This window comes from Antennarius striatus, chromosome 2, assembly GCF_040054535.1.
Source record: "Antennarius striatus isolate MH-2024 chromosome 2, ASM4005453v1, whole genome shotgun sequence".
Lineage (NCBI taxonomy): Eukaryota > Metazoa > Chordata > Actinopteri > Lophiiformes > Antennariidae > Antennarius > Antennarius striatus.
Window position 1 is genome coordinate 12,684,913 of NC_090777.1, and position 14,311 is coordinate 12,699,223.

Below are 14,311 nucleotides of genomic sequence, written 5' to 3' on the forward strand. Positions count from 1 at the left end.
AACTGGAGCTAACTCTGGAGTTCACCAGCTGGCTGGCAGCCAGTGTTAACAATAAAAATCCTCCAGCATGTGAATGTAGACATTGGTCATGATTGTTGTGGTCTCTACTTCTAACATCTATAGTACGTTTAACCGTCCTAGAGAGAGGGATCCCTCATCAGGGAGTTCCTCTGTTTTTCAGGGATCTAAGAGTTGAAGGTGTACAGAAAGTAAAGCCCTCAATACAATACAAACAAAATTGATTGATTGATTTATTATTGATTAATAGTTTCAGAAATCCCAGTTCATGAAATACCCTAAACAATAATAAAAACCAGAATTTTGGTGAAAAATCCTAATTACATAAAATTAGACCACTTCCCCTCTCAGACACAGGACTAGTTGTAGGGATCAGTATGTGGAGCACTCTCATGATATCTGGCTTTTACAGCAGGTTAGCTCCTCCCACATGGCGTCATTTCAACGGTTGGTTGACTGAGGCAAGTTATTATTCCTACATATGATTTTTCTTACCGCTGACAGTCATTAATTATACACTATTGATCTCAACAAAGGCAAAAGAGAAATCATGGTCAATGAGACACCAGCTTAAAGGGACTATTCTGATTTTAATATCTGGGTTTCTCATGGTCTGTATCTTTTATCCTCAGTATGGTTGTAATAGTAGGTGTAGCTTAAACTAAAACAAGAAATCTTCCTGGTGAAACAATCAGAGGTTTCTTCACCCTAAACTGTTTACCTGCTTTAGTCCCTTTATGATAAAGTTTATAGTCATAAATTCCCTCTATAAACACACCGGTCCTTTATTTGTCTCAAAGTTGATGATTTTTACCTACTTTACTTGTGTAGTTGGATATGTCAGAAAATGTCAGAATTACATATCTGAAGCTAAAAATGCAGACTCAGACAAAGGCTGAACAAATTTTAGTTGAAGGAGAAGGAATTTGCTCTGTCAGAGAACATGTTCTCTGTCAGAGAACATGTTCTCTGTCAGAGCAAATCCCTACAAAGGGACTTGTATTTTGTGCTGCTGTGTTTTTTTCACTTCATTTTCCTGAGCTGATGACGATCAGCTGATGCTGATCAAGCCAACTTTGAAAAAACTCAGAACAATGATTATTTTGCCTGTCTAGAAGTTTTCAGATTTTCTCACATGACAACAAAAATAATGTTTTATGGTTCAGATTTATAATAACAACACAGTAGTGGGTCCATTAGCTTTGCACGCTGATAGCTGCTTTACTTCAGCGTTACAGTGATGAGTTCTGAGGGAGAGTATCGCCTGATTACAAGTGTCCCATAAAATGTAATTTCATCTTAGACAGTGTGCTAAACCTGGTGTGCTAGTTTGGGTAGTTATATGAGACACAAGCCTGACATGAAGCTTTGTTTACGCAGACAAACAAACCCAGTATTTCAGCAGCTTTAGTGCTCACCAGTGTAGATAGATAGATAGATAGATACTTTATTAGTCCCGGAGGAAATTGTATTGTATGTAGTGTAGTAGTGTATGTCAGATATGTCACTTCTGAACAGGTCTCTAGATAGATAGACATAATTTATTCATCCCAAACTGAGAAATTTACAAAATTCACGTTTGCCAGAAAATTTTTTTTATTGGTGACAAATGGTTATGTCAGATATCCTCAACTAATAGAAGAAAGCATTCATTATAATTTATGATTGTGGATTTCATGTTGTTTGGATGCATGGATGGCAATCTGAGGAGCCAGAATTGTGAACTATGTTTTATTACAATTAAATGAAGTTTCCCTATGATTTACTTGTATTATAATGGACACATTGACAAATTACTGGTGCTTATGTCCCATTAAGGAAGGCAAAGTCTGACTGTGCACTGGACTGGGACACCGGCACTAGTTAATGGACCAGTGAGATGGATTTCTGAAGCGCTAAGACTCATCTTCAGTGTAACAAACCAACCCCTTGACAGGTTTGTAGCATTTGTAGCATTAGCATATTTAGTTAGAAAAAAATGCAACATGTAGTATTTTTTCCATGTCTCTAAAATTGAAATGTACCAAATTTCATATTAAAGTGAGCCTTGATAAAATTTAGTGTCTCCATGTTGAATTTCTCCCCCAGTGTGAGTGAGTGAGCACAGACCCTGGGAACAAAGTCCAACTCCAACTACAACAGACCCCTCTGCTGTCCTGGTGTAATTCTGTAAGGAAATCATGAATAGAGGGTGATAAAGAGACCCTACTGAGACAAGTCTTTCTTTACATCGTAACTTAACTCCATTCCTTCCACTATAACACCTCGTCGAGGAGGATCCTTTCAAATAATAGGTTGTGGTGGGACACCATTGCTGCAGGCTGCATCCCTATAATTGCTGAGCACTTCCTGATACAGGAGAGAGTTGGTTTGACATGGGAAAGGGTGGATCGCCAAAGATGCACACACTTTTGTGTCACTGCCCTAAGACAGATATAAAGACACAACTTAAACATTATCTGCAGAATATAATAAAGTGACGGGAACCCCTTCATGTCAGTGGCTCTTGAGATGACTGCCTGAATGAATAACAAGAAAAACACCAGCAGCGTCACGTCAAACCTCAATGACCCACACTTTTCCTTTGACAGACGCTGACCACAAAAAAGCACAAAACGGTATCAATTCACATTTTAACAGATAGACAGATAGACAGATAGACAGATAGACAGATAGACAGATAGACAGATAGATAGATAGATAGATAGATAGATAGATAGATAGATAGATAGATAGATAGATAGATAGATAGATAGATAGATAGATAGATAGATAGATAGATAGATAGATAGATACTTTAATAATCCCGGAGGAAATTGTACAAGGAAGTATGTAATCCATAAAAAGGAACAGATGGTCCCCCAAAATAAACACGCATATGTGAATATTGTATAAATGTACACACACACACACACACACACACACACACACACACACACACACACACACACACACACACACACACACACACACACACACACACACACACACACTAACTGTTGGCAGATGGTGAACCATGAGGTCGACGGGGCTGTAAAACAAGCCTGTTCTCTTTGTCCACCTACACAGCACTTTGCACAGTGTGTCTATCAGATGTCGGCTCTTTATCAAGGTGTGGCTGACGCCGGCTCCACACAAAGCTCAGTTAAACAGGGATATACAGCAGGCCTCTAATAACTGGGGTGACTGGACTCTACTGAGCAGCTCTCTTATCGCTGCCGTTCTCCACTCTAAATGGGACATACACAGTCGTGTGCACGACTGAACTGAAAGTGATTATTGGTTGTCTCTTGCAGATTTAGTCAAGCATGAAAAGTGTATTAATACGCATATTACATTCAGTATGCAATGTTTTTATTACCTTAATATAACGGAGGAAACGTTTTTTCATACTGTGGAGCTGCTGCTTTAGTGATTCCAATCAGGAACACATGGAGGAGGTGATACAGGGATGGCTACTGTCCAGCCGTCACATTTTATTTCCAGAGCATGAGTAAATTAATATACTTTTTTTTTTTAATGCAAAGTTTCCACATACAGCAACCCAGTACTAAAGCGATGCCTTTGGTTTTGCCCTTGGGATGAATGTTTTTACATCTTCCATTTGCTGGGAGGAACTATTACAATTACATTTCATTTGTTTCTTATTAAACTTTTGAAATGGATGTTTTTCTTCGGTATGTGATTAAGTATTACAGTTAGAGTCACGGGGACAACGTAGATAACCATAGTTTAACCGTCATTCTCCATTCAAGGAAATGAAATGCAGCAGTGGTGGGGAGGTATTTCACGTCATGAAACCTGTCATCTCACAGGATCGGAGATCAGACCAAGTGAGTCGTGTTCTGCTGTGTTCACTAAGAAAGAGTTAATGCGGATATACTTTATCATTGGCTCACTTTTGATCCTACGCAAATTAACACGTGGCCATCTGCTCTCAATGGCTTCTAAATACTCTTACTAAATTGTGCCAGGTGTGTTAAATTCCACTGGTTTTAGACGTGTGCTGTGACTGTTGGTTACCCCATTGTTCATGTAATTATATATGTTGCATGGACGCTGCATTTAAGACGCACCAATTCATGTCAATTATCAGACTGTTGGGAGGAAGGGAGAAGATTATTCGTAATTGCCAACTCTGACTTTGCCTGAGTGTTTCTTCCTGAGTCAAATCACAGAGACGAAAGGGTGAAATGCAGATTTGCAGTGTGAGCAGACAAACGGTATGTTGCTCAACTGCATGCCTCCTACTGAAACTGGACCAGACAAAATGATTCCAGCAAAAAATATTAATGCAAACAATGATTCTATTGGATGAATGGTTACAGTAGAATAGTATCTGCAGCTCAAATTGGTTTCAAAATTTCGCAGCATTATTGTCTGTAACCCTGCCACATTTCAACACTCAGTCACTGAGGCTGTGGACAATATGTAACCTTTTGTGTCAGGAAATAACACAAAGGAAAACTAAATCCATTTTGATTGACACTCTGCTTATGTTACCATAGGGTTCACACAACAGAGGCACATGGACAATTAATATTGAATGAGGATAAGGGTAGAGGTGGGGAGGGTGTGGGATATATAATCTTGAGTAATTGGTTTGTCGTGAGCTGCTGCTGTAAGATTTCACCTACAACAGGTTGCCGTTGCTAAGTGTCCTGTAACCAGAGTAACTGGCGATTGTTCACAGAGTCTTAGTGAGTTTGTTTGCCTGCTGTGTGACAGATTGTTGGTGATTTTAGACGGCCACACTGCCACCAGACCATGTGATTTCTCCTCCGCTGTCAAGCATGTCCTTCAGTCGGGAGATTTCTCTCAGCCCTGCGTTTGGACTTCAAGGCTGAGTACACGTGGCAGAAGAGTGGCTTGCTGAGTAGGTTTCTAAGGAGTCTAGCTGTCAATGCGTGTGACGCTGGAGTCGCAGGTAAAAGACTATTTTCTTGTAAACATCGCCATAATGCCAGAGCTCAACTCCCGTTATTGAATATGAATTATAACATGTACTGTATTTGGTGATGGCATAATTTTGCTCACAAAACATTATCTCTTAAAATGTCTTGGTTTCCCCAATATTGTTCTAAATCTAAGTCTCAACAGGACTGAAAGTCAAGAGTTAGAAAGTTGAAGTGTCCCCTAGAGAATGAAATGGCAAACCAGCAACCTCAAAACTCTGCTTGACAACCAGAAAGTGCTTTCATTTCTGCTTTGTCCCACACCAATGAGAGAACAATAGGAATAATAAAGTGAGAGCCTTCTTATATATAATTTGACATTCCCCAAATAGTTGTACGTGTTATATTGGATGAAGTCGGAACAAAGATAACTTGGGTCCCTACTGTTTTACTTAGAAAAACCGATAAAAAGTCTTCTTTGCACTGATTACCATAAAATAGCCATAATAGAAACTTTATATGAAAGAATTTCCAAGTAAAATATTGAATATATATCTCTGGAACTATGTATAGTCTGGACTCAAAAGAGAGGGAACACACATCGGGCATTTTATGCAAAAAACAAAGTCAAATGCAGTGTATTTACATTTATATGGCATTAAGCATTATTATAATTTTTTTAATTTTTATTCTTTGCTTTATTTGTAGTTCCTGACATTTGTTGATATTCACTTGTTTGTTTGTGTATGTGTGTGTCTGTGTGTGTGTGTGTCTGTGTGTGTGTGTGTGTGTGTGTGTGTGTGTGTGTGTGTGTGTGTGTGTGTGTGTGTGTGTGTGTGTGTGTGTGTGTGTGTGTATCTGCATAGGAAGTATCTTGTGTTGATGAACTGATGTCAGAATCTAGCTAGCAGTAGTGAAATGAATTACATGAATACATGTTAGTTCTGATTTTCGGAAAGGTTAGGGAACTGAAAATATCCAGTGACCAAAATGAGGTTAAAGTTTGAATGGATGATGACCAACAGATGACCTGAACATCATGAATACCATCAAAACGTGTAGGACAACGTGGGAAGTCTCAGCACGGATTGATTGATCTTCTTATTGATTGTTCTCACATTAGCATGCTTAGATTCTAAATGTGATTTTACGAACTTGATCCTGTTAACTAACTGATGTTGAGTATGCCTACTAAGTCAGTTACCATGGAAACGTTTGTCAAAAAAGAATTAACAATAGCTAATTTTAATGCTGATATTAATAAAAACAGAACATGTAAGACAAAGTTAAATTTTGATAACAGGAACAGGAACAGGTTTACAAAGATCCACAATGTTTGGGTGGAAATACAGTGATGTCATTTGACCACACAGGAAACATACAGTGCTACTAAATAATTGCTTCTCTGATCAACAACATATAATATCTCATTCTCGTCACCACGTCTGACTGCTTGTCCCCCCACGTTGGAACATTTCTAGTCATCGGCAGCGACCTGCAGCAGCAGCTGGTCATGTCATCTGAACACTGGGAGGAATCCGGCAGCAAAGGCCGAGCAAAGGAGAAGCAACAAGAGGAAGTAGCAGAAAACAAGGAAGTGGAGGTTCCCTGTGAGGACTGTCAGGCTGCAGGGAGTCCGAGGCTGGAGCAGGGACCAGGAGAATGGCTTTTCTCACCTGACCATTGTGGCATGCAGGACGTGACATCAGAGGGAGGACTGGAGCGGGTCCAGAAGGAGGAGAGGCAAGAGAAGGAAGGGACATCTCCCAATGTGATCATCAAACAGGAAAGAAGGCCAGGTGTGAGCAGAGAGAGAGAGACATCACGTTGTGACATAAATCACATAAATTATTTGTGTGTTTCTTTTTATTTTTAAAAAAAATAAAAAGAAACACACAACAACACTTTGAAATGCAGTGAAATAGAAATTTAACCTCAGAATCGTTATTTTATGAGAACAAAAGTGATATTCTTGACTGAGCCTCCATATATATCAACAAATTTCATACATGTGTGTTATGTGTTTGGGAATATGTGCATGCATGATTTATGTGTTTACATGTGTATCAGGTGGCAGGTTGGTGAAACGACACCGCCGGAGGTCGTTCCTCAGGGGCTTGCCGACCAGCTTGTATCCAAACAGGGAGGGTCGGGCAGAGGAGCCCCACAGTGCCGGCCCTTTGTTCTTCTTTGGGGGAACCAATGGGGCCGCAATGTAAGTAGATAAATAATAAATGAAGAATCTGAAGGATGGCAATAAGGCGCTGCTTTAGGACATTCGTCAGATATGAGTCCTACTCCCCATTTTCAAAGTGCAAAGCTGTATTTTTGCTGTCATGCCTGCAAACACACATCAAACTTCCGCATATTTTTGTTTTGGGTCAGGCAGCCCTAATTTTTTTATGTGACCTTGGATTGTTCTATGATTAAAGTAGAAGTGTGATTGATTTCCTCTGGGGAATTTTCTTTCAGAGTAAGCGGCTACTGTGAAAGCAGGGGATGGAAAAGGATTTACAATAAGCACAGGGAGGATTTCAAACTGAAGTGGTGTGAGATGAAATCTCCAGCCAGCTACTACAACTTCAGAGAAGGTTCAGCTCTTTACTAATCTTCACCGTTAATTTCAAACAAAACGCACGAAAGATGCATATAAAGTTATGTTCATAATAACAGCACTGTGTCTAAAAATGTGAGTACACTTCAAAATTCTTCAAATAATTTTAATTTTAATGTACAAAAAATGCATTGGGGACACTTCACATTCTATGTGAAATTAAGAAAAGTGGAAAAAGTCATTGAATATGATAATATTTTACAGAAAGTCAACAAACGTAATGTTAAAAAAAATATCAGTGTTGGCATCTTTCTTTAAAACTCGAAAATTTACTGCATTAAACTAAGAAGTGCTTGAAGATTCAACTTTCTTGAGAATCTTAAACTAATGTTTTGTTGCGTAACCACATTTTCTGATAACTGCCTCACATCTGTGGTGCATGGAGTCAACCAACTTCTGACACCGGTCAACAAGCATTCCCCATCCCATGACAATTGTACTAGTTTCCACAATTACTCTGCATTTTTTGGTTTTACATAATGAACAGCAATTTTTTATGTCAACCCACAAGTTTTCCATGGGACTGAGGTCCAGGGATTGTGCTGGCAACTCCATTAGCCGGATGCATCTTGTCTGGATCCATGATTTTGCTCGCTTGCTGGTGTGTTGGAGGTCCTTGTCTTGTTGAAACACTCATTTCAAGGGAATCTCCTCTTCAGCGTACAACAACATGACTACTTCCAGTATTCTGATGGACTCAAACTGATCCATGGCCCCTGACAAATAGGACCAATATAATAGTATGAGAAATATCCTCATATCATAATGTTTGCATCATCATGCCTCACCGTCTTCACTTTGTACTGTGGTTTCATTTCAGTGTTTGGGGGTCACCTGACAGACTGTCTGTGGCACTTAGACCTAAAAAACCCCCAATTTGACTTTCATCAGGCTAAAAAATTTTACGGTATTTCTTGTTAGGCCAATGGATGTGTTCTTTGGCAAATTATAACTGCTTCATCACACATCTGTGTTTTAACAATGAGGCTTGCTGCTTGTAGGTTGGATTCACGCAGCCGTCCTCTGATTGTTACGGTACACAGAGACCACCTCAGATCTTCTCTTATCCTCCTGGAAATGATCGTTGGCTGAGCCTTTGAAATCTTGGTTATTCTAGAATCCATCTGAGTAATTGTTTTTCCTTTTCTTCCTCATCTTTCTGGATTTAGCTGCCATTTTAAAGCGTTAGATATAATTTTAGTTTAACGCTTATCATTTTTTGCACTTCTTTATAGGTTTACTTCTCTTTTATTAACTTCTCAAATAAAGAACACTCTTCTTCTGAACAATGCCTTGAACAACCCATTTGACTGTTTTTCAAGGACAAATGCACAGCCAGCATCTACAGCACCAGTTGCCTTGATCCTTAACTAAGGGCCATCTGTTTAACACCTATTTTTTTCCCACATAATCAATGTCGTCACTAATTAAACTCAGCGCTGCTATTTTTTTGACATAATGTTTAATTACTTTCTGTAAAATATCATATTCAATAACTTTTCCACTTTTCTTGCATCGAAATAGAATGTCAAGTGTCCCCAATTAATTTGTGTGCATTAAAATAAAAATTGCTTGAAGAATTTTGAGGTCTACTCACATTTTTAGACACACTGCTATTATTATGAACATAGCTGTAAGTCAGAATGAGGACTGATGTTTATTTTTTTCCATGTGATTTTCTTCCAGTGGATTTTCCACTGATTGCCTTCATGTGTTGTTCTCAGGTGAGCAGTTGGTGTTCCAGATTCCCAACAACACGGTTCTCACCACAAAGATCGGCCTCCTCAGCAGCCTGCGGGAGTACGAGCGAGTCAGCAGCAAAGTCAGACACGGTCAAGGACTGAGGTGAAGGGGACAGCTGTATTTCTGCTATTAATTCTGTTGTTCAATTCTTATCCAGAAAGGTTGTGAGTGTGAAACACATTCAGATTGGAGCATTTGTTTCCTTTTCACTATTTAGAGCTGTATCACAAATCACCTAGCAACCATCTGGTGCTGTCATGCAGCCTCATTACAGGTCGACTCTGCAAATACTTGTTCAAAAATCTATCAGCCTCTAAACCGGACTTGATACTACATTATCAGAGCTCAGGAGTCTGAGCTATGTAATCTTTACTGTGAATATTGTACTTGTCAATTACATATAAAATACACCAGTGCTTAATTACAGCTGGATAAACAAAACAGTTGAAAGCCTTGAATTCTAAATATCAAATGAATATGATTTTGGGAGCTCTAAAATATTTAATGAAGATAGAGTAGTAATTACAATAAGTCACAGATTATTCTATTGCTCTTTACCTAATAAATAAATCCACTATACTTAACAGAATACTGCAAAAAAATACTTGATAATGCCATTTTTTCTAAACATAAAAAGAAAACATGCTGGATTGTTCTTTAAGTTGAATCCATGAACATATTTCAGGAGGCTGAAAATGGAAGACTTCATTCCAACTACCTTCCGCTTAGATCTGAGAGCAGAGAGGGAGGCTTTCTTTGCTCAGCAGGAAGGTAAAAAAAGTTCTTTGAGCATTTCACCTACATCAGCCTCTGTTGTATGCATATCCTGATGCAATAACAGCACAACACTGGTTTGACTGGATTTGTGTTTTGTTAGCAGGCTCCGGTTTTGAAGACAGGATATAGTAACCCTGAGCTGTCATGTTCCCAACAATGAAAAGAAACAGATCAGTTTGTGGCTGCTGGAGTTAAGACAACAGTTACCCGGGTGATTGTTTAATTAAGTGGTTGAGAGCATTGGAAAGTAATGTACTTCACCTCCCATTAGGCCCTGATAAAATCACCAAGGGAACATGTTGCCATAGAGATGAATCAGCAGAGGGCAGCGCTGAGACACAAACACCAGGAGAAACCATGGATCCAAACGTCGCACCAAACTGAATACATTTAATGTTATTCAAGTTATTCAGTATTTCCCTTCAGTCTAATTGATTGGAGATAAAATGAGCCACTGGCTCCTTTACTGATTGTAGTAATACAGCCATGCAGAGTAGTGATAAGTGGTCTATAGGTTATAACAAACACGGTTATCACTAAGCAAACAGGAGAAAGACCCAGACATCTGGTTCAGATCTCTGGTGATGGATGAATCTGTGGACGAGTGAAGAGAACAGGTAGATAAAGATTTGGACAACACGTCTCTCCCTTCACTAACTGATCTCCAATGAGTCTGTCGGTAAAGAGATTCTGATGACCCGTTACTCTCACTGACTAGTGTGATGTCACATCATGTCAGCAGGGGCAGAAATACTAAAAGATGGAACAGCTGAACAAGAGAATACGCTAAAGTTGAAGTCACAGTATATCTACTATTTATATTATGTATTATGTATTACGACTGGTGCACAAACCTATAGGAATTGTAATTAGATTAGATTAGATTAACATTTTCATCATGTGTCATAACATGTATGTTCCACAAAAGCAATATTGTGTGATTTAATAATGATATGGGATTCATTCCTCCTGATGGAACAGAGATGATAATCTAACGCCAGTGCAGAACTCTGATACCTCTGAATGCAGTCATGGTTCTGTTCCATATGTCTGTTAATACATCTGCTGTAACCTCTCTGTCAGGCATGAGCAACAATGAGAGTCAGATGTGGATCTGTAAGCCCACGGGTCTGAACCAGGGCAAAGGGATCTTCCTGATGAAGGGTCCAGAGGACGTAGACGCCTTCAGACTGAAGCTGCATCACATGGAGGACGGCCAGACGAGCAGGACGGCGCACCACCGCCAGCCTCAGGCTCGCATCGTTCAGCAGTGGGTGAACTCGCATAACCCTCATCAAGTTAAAGTTACTGCTGTTCTGTCCATCAAAAGCTGAATGTTCTCATGTTTAGAAACATACAAATCTCTACAGTACAGAATATTCCACCACCCATTACTGCTTCCTGTTCATCTCTTATTCAAAATGTTTACAAAATATCAACAACTTTACGTGACATAATTATTTGCTCACTGTTCAAATACAAACATCTATTGTTGTGAAAGCAAACGTTTCCTTCTCAGTTACATCCAGAGGCCGCTTCTCCTGAAGGGGAAAAAGTTTGATGTGCGCTCGTACCTTCTGATCGCCTGCACCGCTCCTCACATGGTCTTCTTTCGCCATGGATATGTGCGGCTGACCTGTGACCTCTACGACCCCAGCTCTAACAACCTCTCTGCTCACCTGACCAATCAGGTGAGCCTTCAGAAGACACGAAGTTCAAGATAAAATCTACATCTTACTGTTTCTTTATCTGAACTTAAAACCAAAAATTCACACAGACCTTTGAAATGATCTGTGGTGATTTTAGTGAATCTATGTTTAGAAATCAGACATTTCCACGATAGATCTATTAAAAACAGCATTAATTGTGGAAAATGAAGTCATAAACAAGGTTCAGCATGTGGCCTTGATTTCTTGTCACATTTCGTTAAATTCACAAACCAACAATAATAATAAACAACAAAATAATAATATGTGTATGTGTGGAGGTTCATTCACATTTGAGCTTTTTAAGTCTTACTATAATAACCGTTCATGACAATACTGGAGACATATTTGCATCCATCAGTCTTTAGATAGTTAAAACCGTCTGATTCGTGTGCCTTTTGTCCCCCTGCTGTCCATTTGCAGTACATGCAGAAGAAGAACCCTCTATACAGCCAACTAAAGGAGGATACCGTGTGGTCCATGGAGACCTTCAACACCTACGTCAATGACAGGCACCAGGTTGCCAAGGGTCTGCCCAGGGACTGGGTGCTGGGCGTCTTTGCTGTGAGTGCTGCTGCATGCCGTGGCTCTCTGGGACCAATTACTCTTCTAAAGATGGTTGCTTGTGCCCTGCAGCTAATTGAGATTGTGCTCGGGCTTGAAAGACCTCGGCCCTGTCTGAGAATACATGATGTCATTAATGAAATGAGATGTGCAGTCTGGTGGTTGTTTATATGAACTCACACTGGAAGTATCATATTTTTAAAATGCCCATCTACTTGATATTTATGTCTGTGCAAAATAACTAAAGCAGTGTATCTCAACATACTCAATTTTGTATTTTGACAAAATGTGTACAATGGTTTTCACACACTGCGTAGAGGTGGTGGTGGTGATGTCATCCTGAAGTGAAGGGGATTGATTTATTGATTGATTTCCTGTTTTTCAGAGACGGATGCAGCAGATCATGACACAGTGTTTCCATGCCGTCAAATCCAAGTTAGACAGTCGCTTGGGCTTCTTCGACTTGATTGGCTGTGACTTCTTGGTTGATGAGGACTTTAAGGTAGATGAGATGTTGCTAAATATTTTGGTGGTGGTTTGGTGGTGGTTCTGGACCGGTTGTGTCTTTGTGTCTCCCAATAGGTGTGGCTGTTGGAGATGAACTGTAACCCAGCCCTCCATACTAACTGTGAGGTGCTGAAGGACGTCATACCCAGCACTGTGGAGGAGGCACTGGGTAAACTCACCCCAACAAACATGACATCAACTTGTCTCGTGTGATGTGTGCATGTCAATCTAGATGTTTTTAGAAGCTTAACTCCTCCAATCTCTTTTCTAGATTTAACCCTGGAGATCTTCAACAAGTGTCGTCTTAAGCAGAAGATTCTCTCTCTGTCCAGTCAGAAGGACTTTGTTCTGCTGTACAGTGGAGTTTATCCTTATGATCCACTGATGGGCTGTAACAAAACAAACACAAACAGTGAATTCAGACAGAATGGCACCAAAAACAGTCACCAGACTGGACAGAGGTGTAATATGGGGTCAGGTGTTAAAACTGAGCCTTCGCCATCAACTGAATGTTTTGCAGATGCTGCTGCAAGCAGAAAAGAAAGGGTCGGTTTCCGTCCGACCACGTCCACTACCGCCTCTCCTGCCCATCCCAACCCTCTGTCAGTACAGCCTGCAAGGAATAAGACCTACACACATCGAGTTGAACTCAAGCTTGGAAAATGCACTCTCCATCCTCATTTGAAGGTCAGCACTGAAAAGACAAGAGTGGTAATGTCCCCGGAGTCACTGGTGCCGAGAGGAGGCATCTCCATGGTATCAGGTCCTCCACATGCTGCATCTCCTGTGTGTGAGAAACAACAAACAGGAGAGGATTCTGGTGATGACCTCAGGACAGAACACAGCAGGCTCAGTTCATAAAGAGGAACGTCTGGGATCTACTTTTAAAGATCCACACCTCTGACATGTGGTGCTGATAATGATCAAATTTGATGATGAAGAGCTGTTCCTACTGATCAACAATTAAAATGGCTAAAATATTGTCACTGGTTTGTTAGACATGTCATTTTATTTTATTTTCAGTCTTCTCTTCCCATGATGTTGATATTTACTGTAACCAAAGCACAAAGCGACAGCTCTGACAACGGGAACATTCATCAGTCATCTTACATCACTTCATGGAAACACGAGAACAGCTCCTTCCCTGTGGACAGCCACAGTCCCTGCCGCCATCTTACTGTAATTCTGACCAGGAACACAGTTCTCGTGGTTTGTTGTTGTGTCTGCAGCTGCTTGCGTCTCTGTTTCATAACTCACAATTATCTGAATGGCCCTCCATATTGAGGCTGGTTGCAGGTAAACATGGGAGGGCATCGGTTCCATCTTTCCCAACAGGTTGCTTCATCCACATGCTTCTCAATAAAAAGGCCGTCAGCATTGAATTGTGATTTGTCAACGTGAAACGGTATGACCTCAGTTACATTTCTATTTTCTACAAGCAGCAAGTTTGCATTTTAAGGAACGTTTGAGTGGTTTTATTTTTCATG

General features: G+C 40.1%; 1 protein-coding gene across 1 annotated transcript; it reads left to right on the forward strand.

Annotated features, from left to right (window-relative positions):
• Nucleotides 1–6,381: 6,381 nt before the first annotated feature.
• On the forward strand, nucleotides 6,382–14,125 carry ttll10 (tubulin tyrosine ligase-like family, member 10). Its single transcript, XM_068340443.1, has 11 exons — nucleotides 6,382–6,712; nucleotides 6,984–7,128; nucleotides 7,386–7,504; nucleotides 9,252–9,372; nucleotides 9,956–10,041; nucleotides 11,131–11,317; nucleotides 11,567–11,738; nucleotides 12,177–12,317; nucleotides 12,703–12,819; nucleotides 12,900–12,993; nucleotides 13,096–14,125. The coding sequence occupies exons 1-11, from the start codon at nucleotides 6,427–6,429 to the stop codon at nucleotides 13,683–13,685; spliced, it is 2,058 nt and encodes a 685-aa protein (XP_068196544.1). The 5' UTR covers nucleotides 6,382–6,426; the 3' UTR covers nucleotides 13,686–14,125.
• The last annotated feature ends 186 nt before the right edge of the window (nucleotides 14,126–14,311 follow it).

What these genes read in the sequence shown, in the direction of transcription:
- ttll10 (XM_068340443.1), top strand. Translation starts at nt 6,427, where the DNA reads ATGTCATCTGAACACTGGGAGGAATCCGGCAGCAAAGGCCGAGCAAAG. An exon ending in CTACTACAACTTCAGAGAAG is followed by an intron (nt 7,505 to 9,251) that starts GTTCAGCTCTTT and finishes TGTTGTTCTCAG; the next exon opens with GTGAGCAGTTGGTGTTCCAG. An exon ending in CACTGTGGAGGAGGCACTGG is followed by an intron (nt 12,994 to 13,095) that starts GTAAACTCACCC and finishes TCTCTTTTCTAG; the next exon opens with ATTTAACCCTGGAGATCTTC.